Below are 25,728 nucleotides of genomic sequence, written 5' to 3' on the forward strand. Positions count from 1 at the left end.
GGATGCCCTCCAGGGGCCAGCCTAAGGGCAGCACATTGACTGCATCACACCCCAAAGCTCCACATGTGCAGGGCGCTGCAGTCTCTGCGCGTTATTCAAAAAGTTCTTTGGTGTGGGCCTTTTTTGAGACGAGTGCATCAGATCGCACCGCTGCTATTTGCAACATATGTCTCAAGCGTATCTCGTGTGGCCAAAACATCTCCCGCTTGGGTACCACATGCTTGACCAGACATATGTTGACCTGCCATGCAGTTCGTTGGCAAGCGTATCTAAAAGACCCACACCAAAGAACAAAGAGGACCTCTCCTTGCTCCTCATCAGCTGAGATCTCCAACCCCACTATACCTTCAGTCCTCTCTGAGACCTGCACTGAGAGGAATGAAGGTGTAGAATTAGGTGTGTCACAACCAAGTACTTGTGGGCAATCTGCTTTTGGTACACCGACGTCAGATTGTACCAGGCAAATTTCCCTGCCCCAGCTGCTGCACCGCCGAAAGAAGTTTGCTCCCAGCCATCCACATGCGCAGCGGTTGAATGCTAGCTTGGCAAAATTGCTAGCACTTCAACTGCTGCCTTTTCAGTTGGTAGACTCTGCCCCCTTCCGTGAGTTTGTGGAATGTGTGGTTCCTCAGTGGCAGGGACCTAAACGCCACTTTTTCTCACGGAAGGCGATTCCGGCTCTCTACCGGCATGTGGAAGGCAATGTCCATGCCTCGCTGGACAGGGCAGTCAGCGGTAAGGTGCATATTACCGCTGACTCATGGTCCAGCAGGCATGGACAGGGACGTTACTTAAGTTTCACGGCGCATTGGGTGACTCTGTTGGCAGCTGGGAAGGATGCAGGACAAGGTGCAGTAGTGCTGGAGGTTGTTCCGCCACCACGCCTCCAAAATGCTAATGATTGTGACACACCTCTCTCCTCCACCCGCTCCTCTTCTTCTTCCTCCATGGCCTCTTCCTGTGCTTTGTCCTCGGAACCAGCGGTGCTCCGTAGCCATTCAAGGGGCTACGCAAGTACGCAGGCCAAAAGATGCCATGCGGTGTTTGAGCTGGTGTGCTTGGGGGACAGGAGCCACACTGGGGCAGAGGTTTTGTCAGCTCTGCAGGGGCAGGTTCAGAGGTGGTTGACGCCACGCCAACTTAAGGCAGGAATGGTGGTTTGCGACAATGGCACCAACCTCCTCTCTGCCCTCCGACAGGGACAAATGACCCATGTGCCCTGTTTGGCTCACGTCCTTAACTTGGTGGTGCAGCGGTTCTTGGGCAGGTACCCGGGCTTACAGGATGTCCTGAGGCAGGCCAGGAAAGTCTGTGTGCATTTCCGCCGGTCATATAATGCCAGTGCTCGGCTGACGGACCTCCAAAAGGAGTTTAACCTGCCCAATAACCGCCTAATCTGTGACATGACCACCAGGTGGAACTCAACGTTGGCCATGCTGCAGCGGCTGCACACGCAGCAGAGGGCCATCAATGAGTACCTGTGCGACTATGGCACCAGGACAGGGTCAGGGTAGCTTGGTTTTTTTTCCCCACGCCAGTGGGCCATGATCAGGGATGCATGCACTGTCCTGTCACCATTTGAGGAGGCCACGAGGATGGTGAGCAGTGACAGTGCATGCATCAATGACACTGTCCCCCTTGTCCACCTGTTGGAGCACACGCTGCATGGAATAATGGACAGGGCACTTGAGGCAGAACAGAGGCAGGAAGAGGAGGACTTCCTTAGCTCTCAAGGCCCCCTTTATCCAGACAGTGTTTCTGCATGCCCGCCGATCACACAGGAAGAGGACGAGGAGGAGGAGGAGGAGGAGGAAGATTGTGTCAGTATGGAGGTGGAGCCTGGCACTCAGCATCAGCAGCAGTCTTTAAGGGATCAGTCCCAAGAAACACATGGACTTGTACGTGGCTGGGAGGAGGTGGCTGCGGACCATGTCGTCCTTAGTGACCCAGAGGACTGCGGACCGAATGCCTTAGCAAACCTACGCTGCATGGCCTCCCTGATCCTGCAAAGCCTGCGTAAGGATCCTCGTATTCGTGGTATCAAGGAGAAGGACCAATACTGGCTGGCAACCCTCCTTGATCCACGTTACAAGGGTAAGGTTGCAGACCTTATCTTGCCATCGCAGAGGGAGCAGAGGATGAAACATCTTCGGGAGGCCTTGCAGAAAGGTCTGTGCAACGCGTTCCCAGAGACTGGGAGGTTACAAACTCCTGTTTCTGGACAACGTGTTGCTGAGGCTTCGGTCAGTCAAAGAAGGAGCGGTGGAGAAGGTGGCCATCTGACCGATGCGTTCAGACAATTTTTTGGTCCGCAGCCCCAAGGTATGATCGGTTCCAGCAACCATCGCCAGCGTCTGTTTTACATGGTGCAGGAATACCTAGGGGCAAGATCAGACTTGGACACCTTTCCCACCGAAAATCCTCTGGGTTACTGGGTCTTGAGGATGGATCACTGGCCAGAGCTTACACAGTATGCAATTGAGCTACTGGCCTGTCCTGCATCCAGCATTCTTTCGGAACGCACATTCAGTGCTGCTGGAGGCTTTGTAACCGATCACAGGGTGCGTCTGTCCATCGACTCGGTCGATCGACTGACCTTCATAAAAATTAATCAGTCTTGGATCACCACCAGCTACCAAGCACCTGATGCTGATGTAACCGAATAATTTTTTTTTAAATCTCAGATCCCTTCAAAGACTGCCTATGCTGATGCTGAGTGACTATCCCTGAGTAATTATCCTCTTCCTCCTCAATCATCACGCTGATAGCTTGAAAGAACATTTTTGGTTCTGGGCACCACCACCAATGCCTAAGGCACAATTTTTCAGCCCCTGTTTAACAGGGGCGTGTGATTACAATTTTTGATGCAATACTTTGCAGCAGGGCTCGTTCCTGCGTTCCAACTAGAGTGTCTGTGAGGGGTTGCAGTGTTGTAGCACCAGCACCAGTGCCTAAGGCCCAATTTTTCTGCCCCTGTTTAACAGGGGCGTGTAATTACAATTTTTGATGCAATACTTTGCAGCAGGGCTCGTTCCTGCGTTCCAACTAGAGTGTCTGTGAGGGGTTGCAGTGTTGTAGCACCAGCACCAGTGCCTAAGGCCCAATTTTTCTGCCCCTGTTTAACAGGGGCGTGTAATTACAATTTTTGATGCAATACTTTGCAGCAGGGCTCGTTCCTGCGTTCCAACTAGAGTGTCTGTGAGGGGTTGCAGTGTTGTGGCACCAGCACCACCACCACCACCAAAGGCCCAATTTTTCTGCCCCTGTTCAACAGGGGCATGTAATTACAATTCTTGATCTAATATTTCACAGCAGGGCCCATTTCTGCACCCACCAAGAGCGAGTGAGGACTTACAGTGTTGTGGCACCAGCACCACCACCACCACCACCAAAGGCCCAGTTTTTCTGCCCCTGTTCAACAGGGGCATGTAATTACAATTCTTGATCTAATATTTCACAGCAGGGCCCTGTGAGGGCTTACGTTGTTGTGGCCACAACAACACCTAAGGGCCAAATTTATGCTGAGTATATAGGGCAGGCCCCTACTTTCAAACATCTAACTTACAAACGACTCCTACTTGCAAACGGAAGGAGACAACAGGAAGTGAGATGAAATCTACCCCTAGGAAGGGAAATTTTCTCCTGTAAGAGTTAATATGGGAAAAACATTTCTCCTTTCCACTGATGCTTTCCAATCCTTGTTCCACAAAAAAACCCAAATTTTCAAAAAACATTTGTCATTGGGACAAAAAGTGAGGTGAAATCTTCTAAAGAGGAGGAAAGACAGCAAAACAAATGTCACAGGGGTGATAACCCTTCCCTATGTTTTCCAAAAAGCTTACAAAAGATTTTTTGGCTGGAGCTAAACACGTTAAAAATGTACCCGTTCAAAATGACAAACAGATTCTACTTAACAACAAACCTACAGTCCCTGTCTTGTTTGCACTGCCTGTATACTGCTGTTCAGAGTATATAGAGCCTTGTGGCCCCACACCTTTCCTTATTTTAATTTGGGTGCGGGGTTCCCCTTAATATCCATACAAGACCCAAAGGGCCTGGTAATGGACTGGGGGGTACCCATGCCGTTTGTCTCACTGATTTTCATCCATATTGCCAGGACCCGACATTACATTAAACCCGCAAGCAGTTTTAAATAAGATTTTTTCCTTTAAAAATGACATTTGGTGCAGGGACTGTTCTAAACACGGGAAACACGCGCCACTTTACAGGCATACTACAGACACCCCCCAGGTACGATATTTAAAGGAATATTTCACTTTTTGTTTTACTTTAACCATCATTAAAATCACTGCTCCCGAAAAAACGTCCGTTTTTAAAAGTTTTTTTTGCATTGATACATGTCCCCTGGGGTAGGACCCGGGTCCCCAAATCCTTTTTAGGACAATACCATGCAAATTAGCCTTTAAAATGAGCACTTTTGATTTCGAACGTTCGAGTCCCATAGACGTCAATGGGGTTCTAACGTTCGTGCGAATTTTCGGTCCGTTCGCAGGTTCTGGTGCGAACCGAACCGGGGGGTGTTCGGCTCATCCCTAGTCAGCAAGCTACCATATTTTTATTACTAAATAGGTCTTGATGACTGAACAGGTAAACCGCGCTAAAAGTGAGTCCAGTATAAAATCAGTGAAAATAAAGCAATTGAGTCCAAAATACTGCAATAAATTCTTCTATACGATGAGGTGAAGAAAGTGGAAGATGACTATGTGGTGAACTGCTTACCAGAACGTAAGCCAAATCAGACAGATGGCTTAAAACCCAGCCCGGGCCTTTGGGAGCACTCCAAGTGGGCAGAATCCTTCGCGCTCATACAGCAGAAACGGGTCCACATAGGGTTAAATCAAATTAAAAAAAAAACCATAGTGTGATACTGACATAACATATTCCATCAAAAGAGGAGGGGGTGTGCTCACACAAATAATCATAAAATCATAAATGCACCCTGAATGTATGGCCAATACAGGGACGCAAGAAAAAGTGTGTGCAGCATGCAATGAAAGGTGTCCTTAAAGTCTAATATAAAAAACACCAGTTTACCAAAAAAAGGGGGTTAAACCAACAGACCAGAATTTGTACAGCAAAGAGAACACCCGGTGCACAGACACAAGGGGCCGCTTACCAGATGGTGAACTGGTGAGGACATAAATAGCAATAGATTTGCAGTCTCTGTGTAACCCAGAGTGTAGACTTAAATAGACCTATAGGGGTTCCTGCTCACCAGAGAGACGACCAGAAATAGCCCAAACAAAGCACTGGCAGAGTCACCGCGATCCCGTCCTGGCAGGTCCTCACAGGCTCGGATAGGTGTATATATTAAAGAGGAGAAGCAGCCAATGGTGTAATAACGTACGACTCCAATTTATTATAAAAACAAGCACTTACATTTAAAAACACGAATAACAACGATGCCGGCCGGCATTCAGACAGCTCCCGTCCACTCAGAGCAAAGCGTGGTGACGTCAGCACGTCCCATCCCAGACGCGTTTCGTCACAGGTTGACGTTCTCAATGCGTTCCCCATTGAGAACGTCAACCTGTGACGAAACGCGCCTGGGAGGGACGTGCTGACGTCACCACGCTTTGCTCTGAGTGGACGGGAGCTGTCTGAATGCCGGCCGGCATCGTTGTTATTCGTGTTTTTAAATGTAAGTGCTTGTTTTTATAATAAATTGGAGTCGTACGTTATTACACCATTGGCTGCTTCTCCTCTTTAATATATACACCTATCCGAGCCTGTGAGGACCTGCCAGGACGGGATCGCGGTGACTCTGCCAGTGCTTTGTTTGGGCTATTTCTGGTCGTCTCTCTGGTGAGCAGGAACCCCTATAGGTCTATTTAAGTCTACACTCTGGGTTACACAGAGACTGCAAATCTATTGCTATTTATGTCCTCACCAGTTCACCATCTGGTAAGCGGCCCCTTGTGTCTGTGCACCGGGTGTTCTCTTTGCTGTACAAATTCTGGTCTGTTGGTTTAACCCCCTTTTTTTGGTAAACTGGTGTTTTTTATATTAGACTTTAAGGACACCTTTCATTGCATGCTGCACACACTTTTTCTTGCGTCCCTGTATTGGCCATACATTCAGGGTGCATTTATGATTTTATGATTATTTGTGTGAGCACACCCCCTCCTCTTTTGATGGAATATGTTATGTCAGTATCACACTATGGTTTTTTTTTTTTTTTTTTATTTGATTTAACCCTATGTGGACCCGTTTCTGCTATATGAGCGCGAATGATTTTGCCCACTTGGAGTGCTCCCAAAGGCCCGGGCTGGGTTTTAAGCCATCTGTCTGATTTGGCTTACGTTCTGGTAAGCAGTTCACCACATAGTCATCTTCCACTTTCTTCACCTCATCGTATAGAAGAATTTATTGCAGTATTTTGGACTCAATTGCTTTATTTTCACTGATTTTATACTGGACTCACTTTTAGCGCGGTTTACCTGTTCATGTATTTTGTTGGTGGGCCCCACTTATAACCGCAGCTTATCGAATTTCTTTATGATACTTGCATAAGGTGTCACCTCACTCCTATTCACATTTTTTACACTGATATTTAATTTATAATTTTTTCAATTCTGTTTATCCAAGCGCAATTTTGTTTTTCTTAAGGTCTTGATGACTGCCTCCCCCCCTTACTACTCCCCCCTCCCTGTGTTCTTTTTAACCCCCCTCCCTACCACGTACCGCACAGCTGGAGATTCAGTTTTCTGTTCCCGGTCAGCCGGACTGAAAGGAAGTGAGCACTCAGTGTGTGCACTTCCTGTCAGTCCGGCCGTGAACAGGAAACTGAATCTCCCAAGTCCTGTACCACGCGGACTGCAGGAGGAAGGAAGAGGAGCTCGGCCATGCTACAGGCTGCAGCTTATAGGACGCGGCAGCTGGCGGCACGGCTGGGGCCCCAGGCCAGCTCGGGGCCCCAAGCAATTGCTTGTTTTGCCTGTCCTGTCGCGACGGGCCTGCCTTCATCCATATGTCCACTAGTAATTTCCCAGGTTAGCAGATAAAATAAACAACTAAACCTTACTAAGGCTCCCGCTAGAAGCCAGGACTTAGTCTAACCCCTGCTAATAATACTCTTATCTACAAGTATTATTGTAGCATGTGGAGGCTTTGCTATATTTAAAGCGGAAGAAAAGCCTAATACTTACATTCTCCCCTGCAATCACTAATGTAAACTGAGTTCAGCCTTATGTCTCCAAATGAAAAAAAATCCCAGTTTTTCTACCTGTATATAGCAGTATCCAGTGCCTGTCACATGGCCTCAATCCCTCTCCCTTCTGAGTTTAAGAGCAGCCAGTGGGCGTGGTTACTGAAGCCTAGTGACATCACTTCCAGGAAGTGACCCTGTTCCTGTGTAGCCAGTGGGCGTATACAGGATGGGAGGCACTGATCATAGGTTCCTGCTCAGTGTTCTCGCATTAACCGCTTCCCGTCTGCGCTATAGCCGAATGACGGCTACAGCGCAGACCTACATTGCCGGGTGGCCATCAATAGACGTCCTCCCCTTTGCACGCTCCCTGCATGCCCCCTGCAGGGAGTGCTCTGTGATTACCGAGTCAATGAGACTCGGGTGATCACAGATCGGAGTAAGGGGTCAATCTTGGCCCCTTACCACGTGATCAGCTGTCAGCCAATGACAGCTGATCACGTGATGTAAACAGAAGATCAGTAATCGTTTTTATTTCTCCTCACACTGACAGCGTGAGGAGAAAAAAAAGGTGATTACCGGCTTCTGTGTAAGGGACATCAGTCCCCAAGAGGAAGAGGCACAGCCAACAAAAGAAAGGGAGGAGGGGAGAACCTCCAAAAGATGGTCCGCTCGAGAACAAGCGAGTGTAAACCTAAATAACTTTATTGATGTCACAATTAATACAGTACAACTATCCAAAAACCATACATTAAAAATAGGACAAGGGTCCTATATTGCACAGGTGGCCACCAAAACATTCCACATACACCTATCACTCATGCACTCACACACATGTATAACATTGTGGAGGAGACCCGGGTCTGATCAAAATTTCATAAAGTTCCTGAATGGGATTAAAGATAACTTGATATTAAGCCTTCGGTCTTCACTAAAATAAAGTGCAAGTGCTGGTGATTGATAAAAATCCATCCGGATATAAATATTAAAGAAACCAACTATAGATTCACATGCCAAAGCAAAGTAAGGAGATGGGATGTCCCAGTATTATCAGCTAGTTAGCGGCAAAGCAGAGGGCAAGTTTACATCTCATGCAGGGAAACAAACGGTGAATAGCCGTAGACAGTGTACCTCCTGTATATTGGAGTACTACATAGCTCACCATTTGACGTCTTCAGTAGATGAATAAAAAAGCCCAAGGAGGATGGTGGTAGCCGCGCTGGTATGGTGTGGGGGAGCGTTTATGCGGTGTGTTCGTCTGTTGCAGGTATGAGCTGTTGTTTCCGGATCTTCTCCGAGGGGATGTACGGTGTGTCACAGAGTTCAAACGTTCCGCGCTTGATCTGTCAGATAATTGGAAGGAGCGCTCAGCCTCAGTATCCACCGCAAGGCTCAACCCAGTGTCTGAGAATCAGTCGGGATATTCCCATATAATCAAAGTAGTTTCTTCATGAATGTGTGGAGGTCCATGTCCCACCTGTGCATAGGTTAGACGCTTACGCGTTTCGCTTGTTGCCAAGCTTCTTCAGAGCAAATGTAGTGCCCCCGGCTGAGTGCTTAAATAGCCTAACGGCCAATGTTCAATATCCTTCAATTATAGTCAGCACCTGGGCACTAGAACCTAACCTTAATTAGCGTTCACCATTAGTGCAGTCACACTCATGCATACAGCTGTATTAAGAATTCAGACAGAACACTAGTAATGATGGGTTCATGAAAATTCTCCAATCTGATCGGCTTATGTATGGTACAGAGTCAGAAATCAAATGGGAGGAGGAAAGGAGAGATAAATTTCCCTCTCCTATGATTTGATGTCCTAATGCTGTTACCATTGTGGAGAATGAACATAGCTTATTATTAGATTGCTATTGATACAAAGTCGGCAACCCATGGTCAGAAAGTACTGCAGCCTCAATCTGATCGGCTTATATATAACCATGTGATGGACACAATATGAAAAGAGGGGGGGAACAGATTGTCATATGTTGGATTGATTTCATATGTTGGATACTGTTACCCATGTGGGGAACAGAGGTGCTGTTAATGAATTAAGTTGTATGCAGTCCGTTGTCCACAGGTGGTGTCAGTCTCAATCAGGAGAAGATGTGGATTGTCAATAGGGGATTTTTTAATACCCGGAATGGACATAATTAGAATTTTTACTGTCAATTTATTGCTCCAAAAAGGGAGACAAATTGAATTCATTGTTCAATCCGGAGGGCTGCATACTATTTAAATAAAAAATCCACATCTTCTCCTTCTGATACAATATCCTATCGAAATCTCCACGTCTATGGGGCAAGTTAAGCTTGTAGATGCCCTTACACTTAAGGCCATCTGGTTTACCCTCATGTTTTTCAAGGAAATGCAGAGACAGAGGCCGATCGTCATCCTTATTAAGGATGCTCTGGATGTGCTCGCCAGTTCTGATTCTCAGTTCTCTTTTGGTCTTGCCAACATAGATGAGACCACACGGGCAAGTTAGCATGTAGATTACCCGTGTGGTTGTACAGTTAATGAAACTGTTGATTCTAAACTGTCTTTTACCGTCAGAACTGGCGAACACATCCGTTCTATCCACATATCTACATAAATGACACCTACCGCAATGGTACATGCCCTTAAGGGGTGGGAGATCAGTCAACCAGTTACGTTTTTTGGGGCGATTGTACTCTGAATGTACCAGACGGTCCCTCAGGTTCGTTGCTCTGCGAGCAGTGAGCAAAGGTTTTTTACTAACAAGATTTCCCAGGATGGGGGCCTCAGACAAGATGTGCCAATGACGACCCAAGACCTCCCTGATTTGGTCCCACTGTGCACCAAACTTGGTGATGATCCTTAGGGGGGGGTGATTTGAGGTTTTTTCTTTTTCCCTTTTGGTATGATTCATCAATAGGGATGATCTATTTGTATGTAGAGCTCTTTTTTTGGCACGTCTGATACATGTATGTGAGTAGCCCTGGTCGCGAAATCTCCCATAAAGGTCATGCATTTCCCTGTGAAAGTCACCTTCCTCCGAGCAGTTTCTTCTTGCACGAAGGAACTGACCTACTGGAATTCCTTTGTTTTAAGGGGGATAGGGTGATGACTTGATGCCAATAACAATGAATTGGCTGCTGTATCTTTTCTGAAGGTTTTAGTATGTAGTTTGTCATCTTTTACAAATACAGTGAGGTCTAGAAATGACAGACTATTAGCATCATACGTATATGTTAATTTGATGTTACGGTCATTGTCATTAAACTCATCAATAAATCGGATCAATTCAGCCGGTGAGCCGTCCCAAATCATGATCACGTCATCGATGTACCTCAGCCAGAGGCGACAGTGGCTGAGGTACATCGGCGAGGGATACACGCATTCAAGTTCCCAGAGGCCAAGGTGCAAGCAGGCGTATGAAGGGGCCCATGGGGCACCCATCGACGTGCCTCTGATTTGTTTGTAATATAACCCAAGAAACTGAAAATAATTGTTTTCCAGCATAAACTGCAATAGATCGGTGATTATGTAGTGATTATATATAACATGGTTATATATAAGCCGATCGGATTGAGGCTGCAGTACTTTCTGACCATGGGTTGCCGACTTTGTATCAATAGCAATCTAATAATAAGCTATGTTCATTCTCCACAATGGTAACAGCATTAGGACATCAAATCATAGGAGAGGGCAATTTATCTCTCCTTTCCTCCTCCCATTTGATTTCTGACTCTGTACCATACATAAGCCGATCAGAATGGAGAATTTTCATGAACCCATCATTACTAGTGTTCTGTCTGAATTCTTAATACAGCTGTATGCATGAGTGTGACTGCACTAATGGTGAACGCTAATTAAGGTTAGGTTCTAGTGCCCAGGTGCTGACTATAATTGAAGGATATTGAACATTGGCCGTTAGGCTATTTAAGCACTCATCCGGGGGCACTACATTTGCTCTGAAGAAGCTTGGCAACAAGCGAAACGCGTAAGCGTCTAACCTATGCACGGGTGGGACATGGACCTCCACACATTCATGAAGAAACTACTTTGATTATATGGAAATATCCCGATTGATTCTCAGACACTGGGTTGAGCCTTGCGGTGGATACTGAGGCTGAGCGCTCCTTCCAATTATCTGACACATCAAGCGCGAACGTTTGAACTCTGTGACACACCGTACATCCCCTCGGAGAAGATCCGGAAACAACAGCTCATACCTGCAACAGACGAACACACCGCATAAACGCTCCCCCACACCATACCAGCGTGGCTACCACCATCCTCCTTGGGCTTTTTTATTCATCTACTGAAGACGTCAAACGGTGAGCTATGTAGTACTCCAATATACAGGAGGTACACTGTCTACGGCTATTCACCGTTTGTTTCCCTGCATGAGATGTAAACTTGCCCTCTGCTTTGCCGCTAACTAGCTGATAATACTGGGACATCCCATCTCCTTACTTTGCTTTGGCATGTGAATCTATAGTTGGTTTCTTTAATACTTATATCCGGATGGATTTTTATCAATCACCAGCACTTGCACTTTATTTTAGTGAAGACCGAAGGCTTAATATCAAGTTATCTTTAATCCCATTCAGGAACTTTATGAAATTTTGATCAGACCCGGGTCTCCTCCACAATGTTATACATGTGTGCGAATGCATGAGTGATAGGTGTATGTGGAATGTTTTGGTGGCCACCTGTGCAATATAGGACCCTTGTCCTATTTTTAATGTATGGTTTTTGGATAGTTGTACTGTATTAATCGTGACATCAATAAAGTTATTTAGGTTTACACTCGCTTGTTCTCGAGCGGACCATCTTTTGGAGGTTCTCCCCTCCTCCCTTTCTTTTGTATATGCAATATGGTCCCTTGAACAACCACTTTGATTGCTGACCAAGCATTGTCGATCCTATCAACAAATGGTATTTGTGGTATTAAAGGTATAACAATCAAGGTAGGCAACTCTAGGCCGTTAATTCAACCTTGGCTATACCTCTAACCTAATCTGGATGAATTTAAGGTGTCCCCCTCCCCTTGTGTCTCTTCATATGTATTACTACACGAAGAGGCACAGCCACCTCATCTGTGCCCACCAGTGCCGCCTGCCAGTGCCTCCTGCCAGTCCCCACAGTGTATATCAGTGCCACCAATCAGTGCCCACCAGTGTATACCAGTGCCACCTATCAATACCCATGAGTGCCACCTATCAATGCCCACCAGTGGTACCAATCAATGCCTTATAAGTGCCACCTAGCAGTGCTGCCTATCAGTGCCACCTACCAGTGCCCATTACTGCCACCCATCAGTGCCCATCACTGCCGGCTATAGGTGCCAGCTATCAGTGCCACCTATTAGTGCCCTTCAGTGCCACCTATCAATGCCCTTCAGTGCCGTCCATCAGTGCCCACCAGTGCCACCTCATCAGTGCCCATCAGTGCCCATCAATGCAGGCTATCGGTGCCCATCAGTGCACCCTATCAGTGCCCATCAGTGCAGCCTCATCAGCGTACATCAACGAAGGAGAAAAATTACCTGTTTGCAAAATTTTTTCGCAAAATATAAAACTGTTATGTATTTTTTTTCAAAATTTTCGGTGTTTTTTCATTTTTTTAACAAAAAAAAAAACCCAGAGATGATCAAATACCACCAAAAGAAAGCTCTATTTGTGAGAAAAAAATGAAAAAATTTGATTTGGGTACAGTATCGTATGACCATGCAATGGTTGTTCAAAGAGCGACAGCGCTGAAAGCTGAAAATTGGCCTGGCAGGAGGGGGGTTTAAAGTTTAAGTGCCCAGTAAACAGGTGGTTAATAAGGATGCATTGTACATCCTAATTCATGAGAAAATTAAAGCGGAGCTCCAGCCCCCCCCCCAAAAAAAATTAAAAGTTTGCAGTTACAAATACTGTAGCTGCTGACTTTTAATATTAGGATGCTTACCTGTCCAGGGATCAGCCAATTTTTCAATCGGCTCTTGGGTGCTGCCGCTGCCATTTCTTGTAACGGAAACCGGTGTTCTGTCAAAAGAGCCAACTCGTCAAAATCTTCAATTACGTCACTTCCGGTGACTCTCCAGCAGTAGTAATTGCAGATTTCAATGACTTGGCTGTTTTCACAAAACAGCAGCGTATACACTACGATACATGATATAATGAGTGGACATTGTTAGTCCACCCCCTAGTAAACAAAAACATGGCTACCTCCAAGATGGCAACAACCTTTTTACGCCTTAGCTGGTGTTCTGCCAACTCATCGTGTACTGTAGTGTATACGCTGCCGGTGTTCTGTGAAAACAGCCAGGTCTAAATCTGCAATTACTGCTGTTGGAGAGCCTTCACAGCTGGTTCCCTACTGTGCATGCGTGAAGCGTGCTGCGCTTTGTGAATGGCCCGACAGTGGTGGAAGAAGGAGGGGGCCAAACTTCCGAGTGACTTTACCGCGGTGAAGTCACCCGGAAGTGGGAGTGGGTACCTGTCAAAAACAGGTACCCGCTCACCCCGAAAAGGTTCCAAATATGGCAGCAGAGGCGGAGCGGGGGAGGAAGCAAACAAGCGGAGCTTCCCCTTTTGGGTGGAGCTCCACTTTAAGAAATAAGAAAGAACCATTCACACAGAACACAGGAGGGCTGGGAGCTCCCGTTTACATATACAGTATAGCTGTGCAGGGCTTTGAATCAAAACTACCACAGGAGAAATGAGCTGGACGCAGGGGGGGCTTTCAGTGTAGCTGCACATGTAAGTGTTATGCCCCATACACACGATCGGACTTTCCGACAACAAAACCGTGGATTTTTGTTCGAAGGATGTTGGCTCCAACTTGTCTTGCATACACACGGTCACACAAATGTTGGCCAACAATTACGAACGTAGTGATGTACAAGACGTACGTGATATCTCCATTCCGAACGCTAGTTTTACAAGACCGAGTGCTTCCGGCTCGTACTTGATTCCGAGCATGCGTGAACTTTTGTGCGACAGACTTGTGTACACAAGATCGGAAAGTCAGACAACAAAGTTTTGTTGGCGGAAAATTTGAGAACCTGCTAGCCAAGTCCGACAACAAATGTTCAATGGAGCATATACACAGTGGGATTTTCAGCCAACAGCAGATGCTGGGCTCTCATCTCCAAGCCTGGGTTGGTGTATGGGCCATCATCTGCTGTACCTCCAAGTCCACGCTGAGCACAGAGAAGTAGCGCCATTGGTTTGGCATCCGGACCTTCAGTTTACACACAGGCTTACTTAGCTTGCTTTCTGGTAAGCGCAAAATTTATGTGGTGGTGGATCGCAACGAGTGGTGTTTTATCCCATGTTTCCTACATAGCCTTCACTGGGAATTACTGAGTGATTCATGTCTTTTTTATTGGGACTTTCTCTGTCTTCATTGATGATTTTTATGGTCACTCACCTACTGACCTTTTTTCGTTTATACACACTAACTGATTTTTATTCACACACTGGTTTTTCTCATTATTATTATAGCGCAGTTTTTTCCTGTTTTATTTTTTTTCCTTGCACATGATTTGGAATTCTTTGCAAAGTGCATGTTCCATTCACTTCACCTCATTCACTAAGCTAAGCTAAAAAAAATTTTTTTTTGCGAAGTGAACATGCTTTATGTCTTTTATAAATCAGCCCAACTAAGCCAACAAATTTTTTTTTTTTTAAATCTTTATTTAACCACTTCAATACAGGGCACTTTTACACCTTCCTGCCCAGACCAATTTTCAGCTTTCAGCGCTGTCGCAGTTTGAATGACAATTGCGCGGTCATGCTACACTGTAACCAAACTAAATTTTTATCATTTTGTTCCCACAAATAGAGCTTTCTTTTGGTGGTATTTGATCACCTCTGCGGTTTTTATTTTTGCTAAACAAATAAAAAAAGACCGAAAATGTAAAAAAAAAAGTTTTGCTTTTGTTTCTGTTAAAAAAATTTGTAAATAAGTAAGTTTTCTCTTTCACTGATGGGCACTGATAAGGTGGCACTGGCAGGCACTGATACGGCGGCACCGAGGAGGTGGCACGAATGAGCGGGCACTGATGGCCACTGACGATGGGCACTGATATGCGGCACTGATGGGCACTGGTAGGCGGCACTGATGGGTGGCACTGATATGCAGCACTGATGGGCATTGATAGGCGGCACTGATTGGCACTCATGGGTGACACTGGTTGGCACTGATGGGCACTGATAGGCTGCACTGATGGGCACTGATAGGCGACACTGCTGGGCACTGCTGGGCACTGATAGGCGGCACTGCTGGGCACTGATAGGTGGCACTGCTGGGCACTGATAGGTGGCACTGCTGGGCACTGATAGGCGGCACTGATGGGCACTGATAGGCGGCACTGATGGGCACTGATACATGGCACTGATATGAGGCACTGATAGGCATCCCTGGTGGCACTGGCAGTGGTAGGCATTGGAGTGGGCACTGATTGGCAGCTGCTTGGGCACAGATTGGCAGCTGCCTGGGCACATATTGGTATTTCCCTGGGGGTCTAGGGGCATACCTGGTGGTCCAGTGTGGTGGCCATCCTGGTGGTCCTGGGCGGCTTCCCTGGTGGTCCTGGGCAGGATCCGAGGGGGAGCTGTGCTGATAAACAATCAGCACAGACCCCCCCCTGTCAGGAGAGCAGCTGATTAGCTCTCCTCTACTCGCGTCTGTCAGACGCGAGTGAGGAAAAGCCGATCACCGGCTCTTTCTATTTACATCGTGATCAGCCGTGATTGGACACGGCTGATCACGTGGTAAAGAGTCTCCGTCAGAGACTCTTTACCTAGATCGGAGTTGCGGTGTGTCAAACTGACACACCGCAACAACGATCACCGCGATCCACGCCCCCGGGGGCGCGCAGCGGCTTAATATCCTAATCACGTCATATGACGTCCGGTCAGGATATTGAAACCACTTTGCCGCCGTCATTTTGCTATATGGCAGGCGGCAAGTGGTTAAGAAATGCGGATTATACAGAAAGGCAAGGAATCAAACATGTCAACCAACTATATCCAGTAATAGGCAATAATAATAGCTCGTCAAACAAGTCCATGTACATTAATGGGGTAGCAATCATGGTTCCATTACAACGTTATAGTAAAACAGGAGACTGTGGTCTAAAGACTCCACAACAATTATATCCTGCAGTTCAACCGGGACAGTAGAGGAAACCTCCTAGCCGGCAAAAAGCATAGTTTTAATGGACATGTGTAAGCTATTCAGTAAGACCAATAGAGAGAAAGAGGACCACCTGAGGAGTAGAGCGAACCCCTCCCTGTTGGTCAGGTACCCTGGCATTATACTTTAGTTGACTGAACCTAAACATTATACTTCATATAGGTTATGGCTCTCAATCCTGGTTTAGCAGGAGTGGTACCAAAAGGTCACCGCAAACTTGGGGAATTTTCTCATTTATAGGAAAAAAGAGTGGGTGACACCAATGGTGTCAATGGGGAAAAGAAAGGAAAGGAATAAAGGAGGAGCAGTGGTGGGGATGTAAGAGGGAAGGGGGGTGGATATGAAGCTCTGGCAAGGTCGAAAACCCAAGACTCCAAATTATCCTGAGATAAGATACTCAAATGTAGAACTTATATTCGTCTGAGAATCAGAACAGGTACCAATGTGTCCAGTGGGCATTGTGTTCCTCCTCCCTTTCCCCTAGGGCAGCTGTAAGATGTTCCATCTGCTGAATATCGCAAACCCTAACAAACCACTGCGAAACTGTCAGTGGGGATTGCTGCTTCCACACGCTGGGGACACACGCCCTGGCTGCATTCAAAAGGTGTTTCAATAGGGATTTGCGATACCGCTTACATGACATGGGAGTCAGGTTTAGGAGTACTGCTGCCGGATTATCCTGGAGAGCAACATCAGTAAGCTTGTAAATGATCTCCAGTACTTGTCTCCAGTAAAGGGTCAGAACTGGACATTCCCAGAAGATGTGAAGTAATGTGCCCGTCTGCGTACCACATCTCCAACACAGGGGACTGTGTCCTGGGAATATGGACGCTAAAACAGAGGGAGTCCTGTACCAGCGCGTCAGGATTTTGTAGGTGATTTCTTGGTATTTGCTACACAAGGAGGACTTGTGTGCAAAAAGGAGTATTCGATTCTTTTGATCCTCTGTGAAAATAGTGTTAAGATCTCTCTCCCACTTCCTTAGGTACGAGGGGGGGATCATGTTAGGATGTATGAGCAAGTAAGATGTCATAAGAATAAGAAAGGGATTTCCGTACCGGTTCATCTCCCCGGCACAAATCTTCAAAGGACGTAGGCTGTCTGTGGAAACCGCCGATTTCCGGGAGGGATCTGAGGAAGTGTGAGAGTTGCAAAATCTTCCACCTGCCCAAAATGGAAGAATTAAAGCTAGGATATATGCCTGAGGGGTCGCTCCATTCAGAAGGTCCAAGAAAAGAGGAGGCTCTAACTAAGCTCTGGTCCGGGTGGAGCGGGAAGGATCTATCAGAGATGCCCGGTAAAAACTCCAGGTGTCCAATTATAGGCGCTAACGGGGAGTAAAAGCTTGGCATCTCAGCTATCCTAAAGTATCTGTGAAGCTCCTGCAAGGTGGGCTCAATTAGTGGATGGGAAGAGGAGAATCTGGAAAATCGAGTCCCACTCCAAGGTAGGCCTGCAAGGGGAAATGGCAGACCCATAACTTATGGGGTAAATGTCTGCACCAGTCGACCACTCTATTCATGTGGACTACTGTATAATACAAGGCTGGGTCAGGGAGGCCAACCCCTCCTCTGAGTTTTAGCCATTGTAGTAGAGATCTCCTGAGCCGCGAAGGCTTGCCCTGCCATACATAGCTAATGAAGATCATACGTAATTTACGAAAGAAGATCTGCGGTATTCTAACAGGTAGAGCTTGTAAGAGGTAAAGCAGCCTCGGCATGATATTCATCTTTAAGACATTGCATCTACTAAACCAGGAAACCGCCAAGTTCCTCCATCTGTCTAAATCTGAGGCAAAGATGCTCAGGAGGGGCTGAAAGTTGAGTTGGTAGATGAGATGTAGATTAGAAGGAATTTTAGTGCCTAGATATTGGATAGCCTGAGGAGTTCACCGGAAGGAAAAATTGCCACTAAGGCGAGCCTGGGAGCTAGGAGTAAGGGAGACATTAAGTGCTTCTGACTTTTGCAGGTTTATTTTAAAATCCGATAGATCACCGTATTGGCATATTGCCGATAAGAGGACCGGGGGAGAGGTATGCGGTTCTGAGATGTAGAACAGCAGATAGTTCGCATAAGCAGCAATTTTATGTTGGTATGTGCTCGTTTCAAGTCCTCTGATATCAGGGTTAAGCCTAATGTGTTGCAATAGGGGTTCTAGGGAAAGTATAAAGAGGAGCGGGGAAAGTGGGGCACCCCTGTCTCGTACCATTACTTATATTGAAGGGGTTGGAAGCCACCCCGTTTACCCTGACCGACGCAGTAGGGGAAGAGTAGATGGCAGATATCCAGGACAGAATGGAGGTCGGCATTCCAAGGCGTCGCAGGGTGACCAGGAGGAAAGTCCAATTCACCCCGTCGAATGCCTTTTCGGCGTCTGTGGACAACAGGATGAATGGGGTATTAAGTCGTTTGGCCCTTGCCACTACATCTATCATCCTTATTGTGTTATCCCGTGCCTCTCTGTTGCGGATAAAACCGACCTGGTCCAGGGGAATTATGCGTTGGAGGACAGAACCTAGTCGCTCGGCCAAAATTTTTGTGAACAACTTGAGGTCACAATTAAGTAAGGAGATAGGCCTGTAGCTCGTGCAAAGAAGCGGATCCTTCTCAGGCTTAGGGATAACAGAGATGCTGGCTTGCAAAAGGTCCGGAGGCATGGCATGATTATCTAGTATTGCGTTAAAGGCAGTAACAAAATGGGTTGCTAACTGGGCTTGGAATGTTTTATAATAGGAAGTTGTAAAGCCGTCGGGGCTGGGCGATTTCCCCCTCGAAGACCCAGCTATAGCACTCGTAAGTTCATCTGCGGTTATAGGCTGCGAAAGCAAGTCCACCTCCTCATCATTGAGAGAAGGCAGGTTTGCCGCCGCAAGATAGGACTCTATTGCCTCCAAACTGGCTTGGGACCGAACTCCCGAAGGGCGGGAATACAGATTATAGAGAGCTTCATAGAAAGCGCAGAAGGATTCCGCTATTTCCGCGGAGTCAAGAGTTCTGGTTCCTGTGGAGGTGGATAAGGCGGGGATGTAGGATAAGTTGTGTTGGGTTCGTATGGCGTTCGCCAATGTTCTGCTGCATTTGTCCCCATATTCGTAAAAGGTTCTGTGCGCCTTCAATAGACTGTTCTTAGAATGGAATAGAGAGTGCTCCCTGATTTACTCTTGAAGGCTAGTTACTTCTGCTTCCAGGGCCCTGTCTGGGTAAGTTTTATGGCGTTTTTCGCAGACATGGAGTTTTGCGAGCAACTCGGACAACATTTTGGCTCTGGACACTTTGAGTCTGTGACCATGTTTAATGAATATTCCTCTAATGTAGCACTTATGCGCAGACCTGATAGAGAGAGGATTAGGGACCGAATCCTTGTTGCTCTCAAAGAAAAGTCCCAATTCTCGTAAGATGTCTGCTTTAACCTCAGGGTCTTGAATAAGGGAATAGTTTAGTCGCCATGTAGCTGATCTAGGTGTCCAGTGTTGTGAGGCTAAAGTTATGGAGATCGGAGCGTGGTCCGAAAGCGCAATGTGTCCTATGTGAGCACTAGAGACAAGTGGGATCGTGGCGTAGGAATCAAAGAAAAGATCTATCCTAGAATACGAGCCATGTATCCCTGAGAAAAAGGTGTAGTCTCTCTCCTGTGGATGGAGGATACGCCAAACGTCAACTTATCGGTGAGAGTGCAACAGTTCCCTGATCCGGTTTTGGGATCTCAGGGACAAGGCCGAGGAGCCTAGTTATGTCGCGTACACATGATCGGAATTTCGGGCCACAAAAGACCGATGAGAGTTTTTCGTCGGAAAATGCGACCGTTTGTATGCTCCATGCATATGCCAAATTCCAGCCAGCAAAATATTGAGAGCATATTCTTAATTTTTCGGTCGGAAAAAATTCCTGCCTGAAAATACGATCGTCTGTGGCAATTCCTACGCATGCTCAGAAACAATTTGATGCATGCTCGGAAGCATTGAACTTCATTTTCTCGGCTCGTTGTAGTGTTGTACGTCACTGCTTACTTGACTGTCGTATCATTTGACAGAGCGATCACGTGGTAAATAGCCGCTATCAGTCACAGATGTTCTCGGGTCCACGCCCCAGGGGGCGCGCAAGAGCAGGATTCTGGGAGGACGTCATAGTACTACCTCCCAGAGTTATCTGACCGTGCTGCAGCCGTCATTTGGCTATAGCACGGTCGGCAAGTGGTTAAACAAACAATGCACCCCTTGATATGCCAGATTTCTCATGGCAGCTGTTAAAAAAGAAAAACATAAAGAAGCAAAAAAACTCCAAAGGAGAAATAGACTATCTCAGTACTCAAGGGATATAAAGTTCACAGAATATTTTAAAATATAAACAAATTTTCATGTTTTTCTTTTTAATCAATTACTGGATGATGGTGTCCCTCTGTTGTGGTAATAATATATCTCTTTTTGGCACATTAAAAGGAGAAGTACAGCTAAAGCTCGCTTAGCTGTAATTCCCCTGTGGATCACACAATTGCAGATCGTTCTGCACTCCTGTGACCTGTTTTCAGCAGACAGCAGGCTGAAGCCCACTAACGTCACAGAGCCGGTCCAGGTTTGGGATCGCGACTATATGGTCGAGATCCACCCACATGCCTGGACTGGCACCCGGCTCATCCTCTCAGCGAGCCACTGAGAGCCTGAGCCGGCCACTACCGCCACAGCCCAGCGCTCCGGCGGGGGGGGGGATAGGGGTGCAAGCAGAGAGCAGTGACTGACAGTCACCAGCTCTCAGCGGATGGAGGTGTGAGAACCGAGTGATCTGATCTATGCCGCATCCACCTAGGTAAGTATGATTAAAAAAAAAAAATTCCAATAATCTGTTTTAATGTTTTTGTCATCTCAGCTGTTATCAAGCAAGAGACAAAGTGATTCTACTGACTCAGTGAAAGTTCCCTCTGAGGCCCCATTCACACTAGCGCGTTTTTTGATGCATTTTGCATTTTGCAGAAATGCACGGGAATTTTTTAACATGGGTTCCTATGGAACATGTTCACATCAATGCTTTTTTGTATCTCCGCGTTTTTGGAAAGGGTCGGGGACTTTTTCTCATGCAAAATGCAGCGTTTTGCATGTAATGGTTTTCAATGGACAAGCATCAAAAACGCAAGTGCACCTTTTTTGCAGCGTTTTTGATGCGTTTTTGGTGCGTTTTTGGTGCGTTTTTGCCGGTTTTTTTTTTTTTTTTTTTTATTTTTTTTTTTTTTTTGTAATTTTTTTGTAAGACTGTAAAAAAAAATGAAAAAAAAAAAAAAAAAAAAAGGCAAAACGCAAATTGCGGCAAAAACGCGGCAAAAACGCCGCTAAAACGCGGCAAAAACGCGGCTCAAAAACGCGGCAAGCATGAAAAAAAAACCTCCAAAAACGCTCAAAAGCAACATGCATAGGTGTGAATCGAGCCTAACAGGTAATTTGCAAATCTCTACATTTATTACATTAGAAAGTAAGGGAATCAAGCATGTAAAATTGTGGAAAAATAGAGTATACAGTTTCTGGAACTCTGGATCACAAAAAATCTGTGGTCATTGAGCAGCAGAGTAAAAATGGCCTAAGTAAGTACATAATCCTACAGTATGTATCATCTAATTTTGAACAGAAACATACTCTTTGATATCCACAATGGAGAATATGCATACCAATTAAATAAGCTACTAGCAGAGAGTCAGAATCTTATCATGCACCTTGACTACAGCCTTCTATTAAAACTTCATATTATAAACTTACTTGAGAAGAACTCCATATTTCTTGTTGCGATAATCACGATATTCAAACCATGGCTGGATCCTCAGTCGCTCTGGATGTATCCCCTCCACCTGGAATAAGATAGCAGCATCTTCTGGCCTCTGAATATAAACACTATCATATGTTCCCAGTTTCTCCCTGTGTAAACAAGAGAACTGTCATTACTATTATATGCATCTTCACATTAATCCTTTAATTAAATTATAGTAGTAACAGGGGTACTGTGGCAAACCAGGTAGCACATTACATGAGGACTAAGGGGTCAATTCACTAAGACCCCTTTCACACTGGGGCGGTGGGTCCGTTATCGGTAAAGCGCTGCTAGTTTTAGCGGCGCTTTAGCTGCGTTTTTCGGTCGCTAGCGGGGTGCTTTAAACCCCCTCTAGCAGCCGAAGAAAGAGTTAAAACCGACCGTGTTGCGGCGCTTCCGAAGTGCTTATCGGGCGCTTTGGAAGTGCTGTCCATTCATTCCAATGGGCAGGGGCGGTGTAGGAGTGCTGTATTCAGCGCTCCTACACTGCCCCAAAGATGCTGCTTGCAGGATTTTCAGGGTATATAGCTCAGCACTACAGAGCAGGGTATGCAGCTCAGCCTCACAGATCAGGGTATACAGCTCAGCCTCACAGATCAGGGTATACAGCTCAGCCTCACAGATCAGGGTATACAGCTCAGCCTCACAGATCAGGGTATACAGCTCAGCCTCACAGATCAGGGTATACAGCTCAGCCTCACAGATCAGGGTATACAGCTCAGCCTCACAGATCAGGGTATATAGCTCAGCACTACAGATCAGGGTATATAGCTCAGCACTACAGATCAGGGTATATAGCTCAGCACTACAGATCAGGGTATATAGCTCTGCATTATACATTAGGGTATATAGCTCAGCATTACAGATCAGGGTATGCAGGTATATATCATCTGTCCTGTATACAGCTAGCTATATACACCCCCTTCCATCCTGTATATAGAGAGCTTCCTCCATCATCACTGACTGCAAATATACATGATCTGTTCTGTATACAGCTATATATACAGTAACAGGACAGATGATGTATATCTGCAGTCAATGATGGAGGAAGGTCTCTATATACAGGAAAGCAGAAGGTGGTTGAATATAGCTGTATACTATACAGGGCAGATGTACTCACAATTAGTGACTATTATGTACTATAACGTAGTCAGTACATGGCATGACAGAAATCCCCAAAATCATGTATTGCAAAGCAGCGTGGCACACTCACTGACACTGTCTGACACCCTGATGCTCCAGTCATTGTATAATACACACATCATCGTCATCCCCATATTATAAACCCGTCATCACTATCCGTATCCCCATATTATACACCCGTCATCATCATCCTCATCATTGTATAATACACCCGTCATCACTATTCTCATCGTTGTATAATACACCCATCATCGCTATCCTCATCATTGTATATTACACCCATCATCATCATTCTCATCCTTGTATAAAACACCCATCATCATCCTCCTCATTGTGTAATACACCCATCATCGCTAACCTCATCATTGTATAATACACCCATCATCATCATCCTCATCCTTGTATAATACACCCATAATCATCATCCTCATCCTTGTATAATACACCCACCATCATTATATAATACACCCATCATCGCTATCCTCATGATTGTATGATACACTCATCATTATTATCCTCATCCTTGTATAATACACCCTTCATCATCTTCCTCATCATCATTGTATAATGCACCCATCATCATCATCCTCATCATTGTATAATACACCCATCATCATTATCATCGTATAATACACCCGTCATCGCTATCCTCATCATTGTATAATATACCCATCATCGTTATCCCCATCATTGTATAATACACCCGTCATCATCACCTTCATCCTTGTATAATACACCCTTCATCATCCTCATCATTGTATAATACACCCGTTATCGCTATTCTCATCATTGCTTAATATACCCGTCATCATCATCCTCATCATTGTATAATACACCTGTCATCGCTATCCTCATCATTGTATAATACACCCATCATCATCATTCCTCATCATTGTATAAAACACCCGTCATAGCTATCCTCATCATTGTATAATACACCCTTCATCATCATCCTCATCATTGTATAATACACCCATCATCATCATCCTCATCATTGTATAATACACCCTTCATCATCATCCTCATCATTGTATAATACACCGTCATCGCTATCCTCATCATTGTATAATACACCCATCATCATCATCATCCTCATCATTGTATAATACACCCATCATCGCTATCCTCATTATTGTATAATACACCCATCATCATCCTCATCATCATCATTGTCATCATCATCATCATTGTAATATACACCCATCATCATCATCCTTATCATTGTATAATACACCCATCATCGCTATCCTCATAATTGTGTAATACACCCGTCATCGCTATCCTCATCATTGTGTAATACACCCATCATCGCTATCCTGATCATTGTATAATACACCCATCATCATCCTTGTCATTGTATAATACACCCGTAATCATCATCCTCGTCATCATCATTGTAAAATACACCCATCATCATCATCATTGTATAACACACACGTCATCATCATCATTGTAAAATACACCCATCATCATCCTCATCATTGTATAATACACCTATCATCGCTATTCTCATCCTTGTATAATACACCCATCATCATCTTCATCATTGTATAATACACCCGGCGTCATTGCTATCCTCATCATTGTATAATAGAGCCGTCATTGCTATCCTCATCATTGTATAAAACACCCATCATCCTCATCCTTGTTAAATACGCCTGTCATCGCTATCCTCATCATTGTATAATACACCCATCATCATCCTTATCATTGTATAATAGAGCCGTCATCGCTATCCTCATCATTGTATAAAACACCCATCATCCTCATCCTTGTTAAATACGCCTGTCATCGATATCCTCATCCTCATCATCATCATCATCCTCATCATTGTATAATACACCCATCATCATCCTCATCATTGTATAATACACCCATCATCGCTATCCTCATTATTGTATAATACACCCATCATCATCCTCATCATTGTATAATACACCCGTCATCACTATCCTCATCATTGTATAAAACACCCATTATCCTCATCCTTGTTAAATACACCCGTCATTGCTATCCTCATCATTGTATAATGCACCTGTCATCGCTATCCTCATCATTGTATAATACACCCATCATCATCTTCATCATCATAATCATCATCGGAAAATACACCCATCATCATCATCCTCATCATTGTATAATACACCCGTCGTTGCTATCCTCATCATTGTATAATACACCCATCATCATCCTCATCATTGTATAATACACCCATCATCATCCTCATCATTGTATAATACACCCGTCACCACTATCCTCATTATTGTATAATTCACCCGTCTTCATCCTCCTCATCATTGTATAATACACCTATCATCATCATCATCCTCATCATCATTGTAAAATATACCCATCATCATCATCCTTGTCATTGTATAATACACCCGTCATCATCATCCTCATCATCATTGTATAATACACCCATCATCATCATCATCATTGTATAATTCACCCGTCATTGCTATCCTCAT

At 45.4% G+C, this 25,728-nt stretch overlaps 1 protein-coding gene across 1 annotated transcript in view; it reads right to left on the minus strand.

Annotated features, from left to right (window-relative positions):
* Positions 1-25,728, minus strand: part of CYP11A1 (cytochrome P450 family 11 subfamily A member 1) — a 126,363-nt gene that overhangs the window by 87,269 nt on the left and 13,366 nt on the right. The window contains exon 3 of the mRNA XM_073619074.1: positions 22,066-22,221. Coding sequence (XP_073475175.1) covers positions 22,066-22,221 — 156 coding nt within the window. The remainder of the gene's footprint in view (positions 1-22,065; positions 22,222-25,728) is intronic.

The sequence above is a fragment of the Aquarana catesbeiana genome, linkage group LG03 (assembly GCF_042186555.1).
Source record: "Aquarana catesbeiana isolate 2022-GZ linkage group LG03, ASM4218655v1, whole genome shotgun sequence".
NCBI lineage: Eukaryota > Metazoa > Chordata > Amphibia > Anura > Ranidae > Aquarana > Aquarana catesbeiana.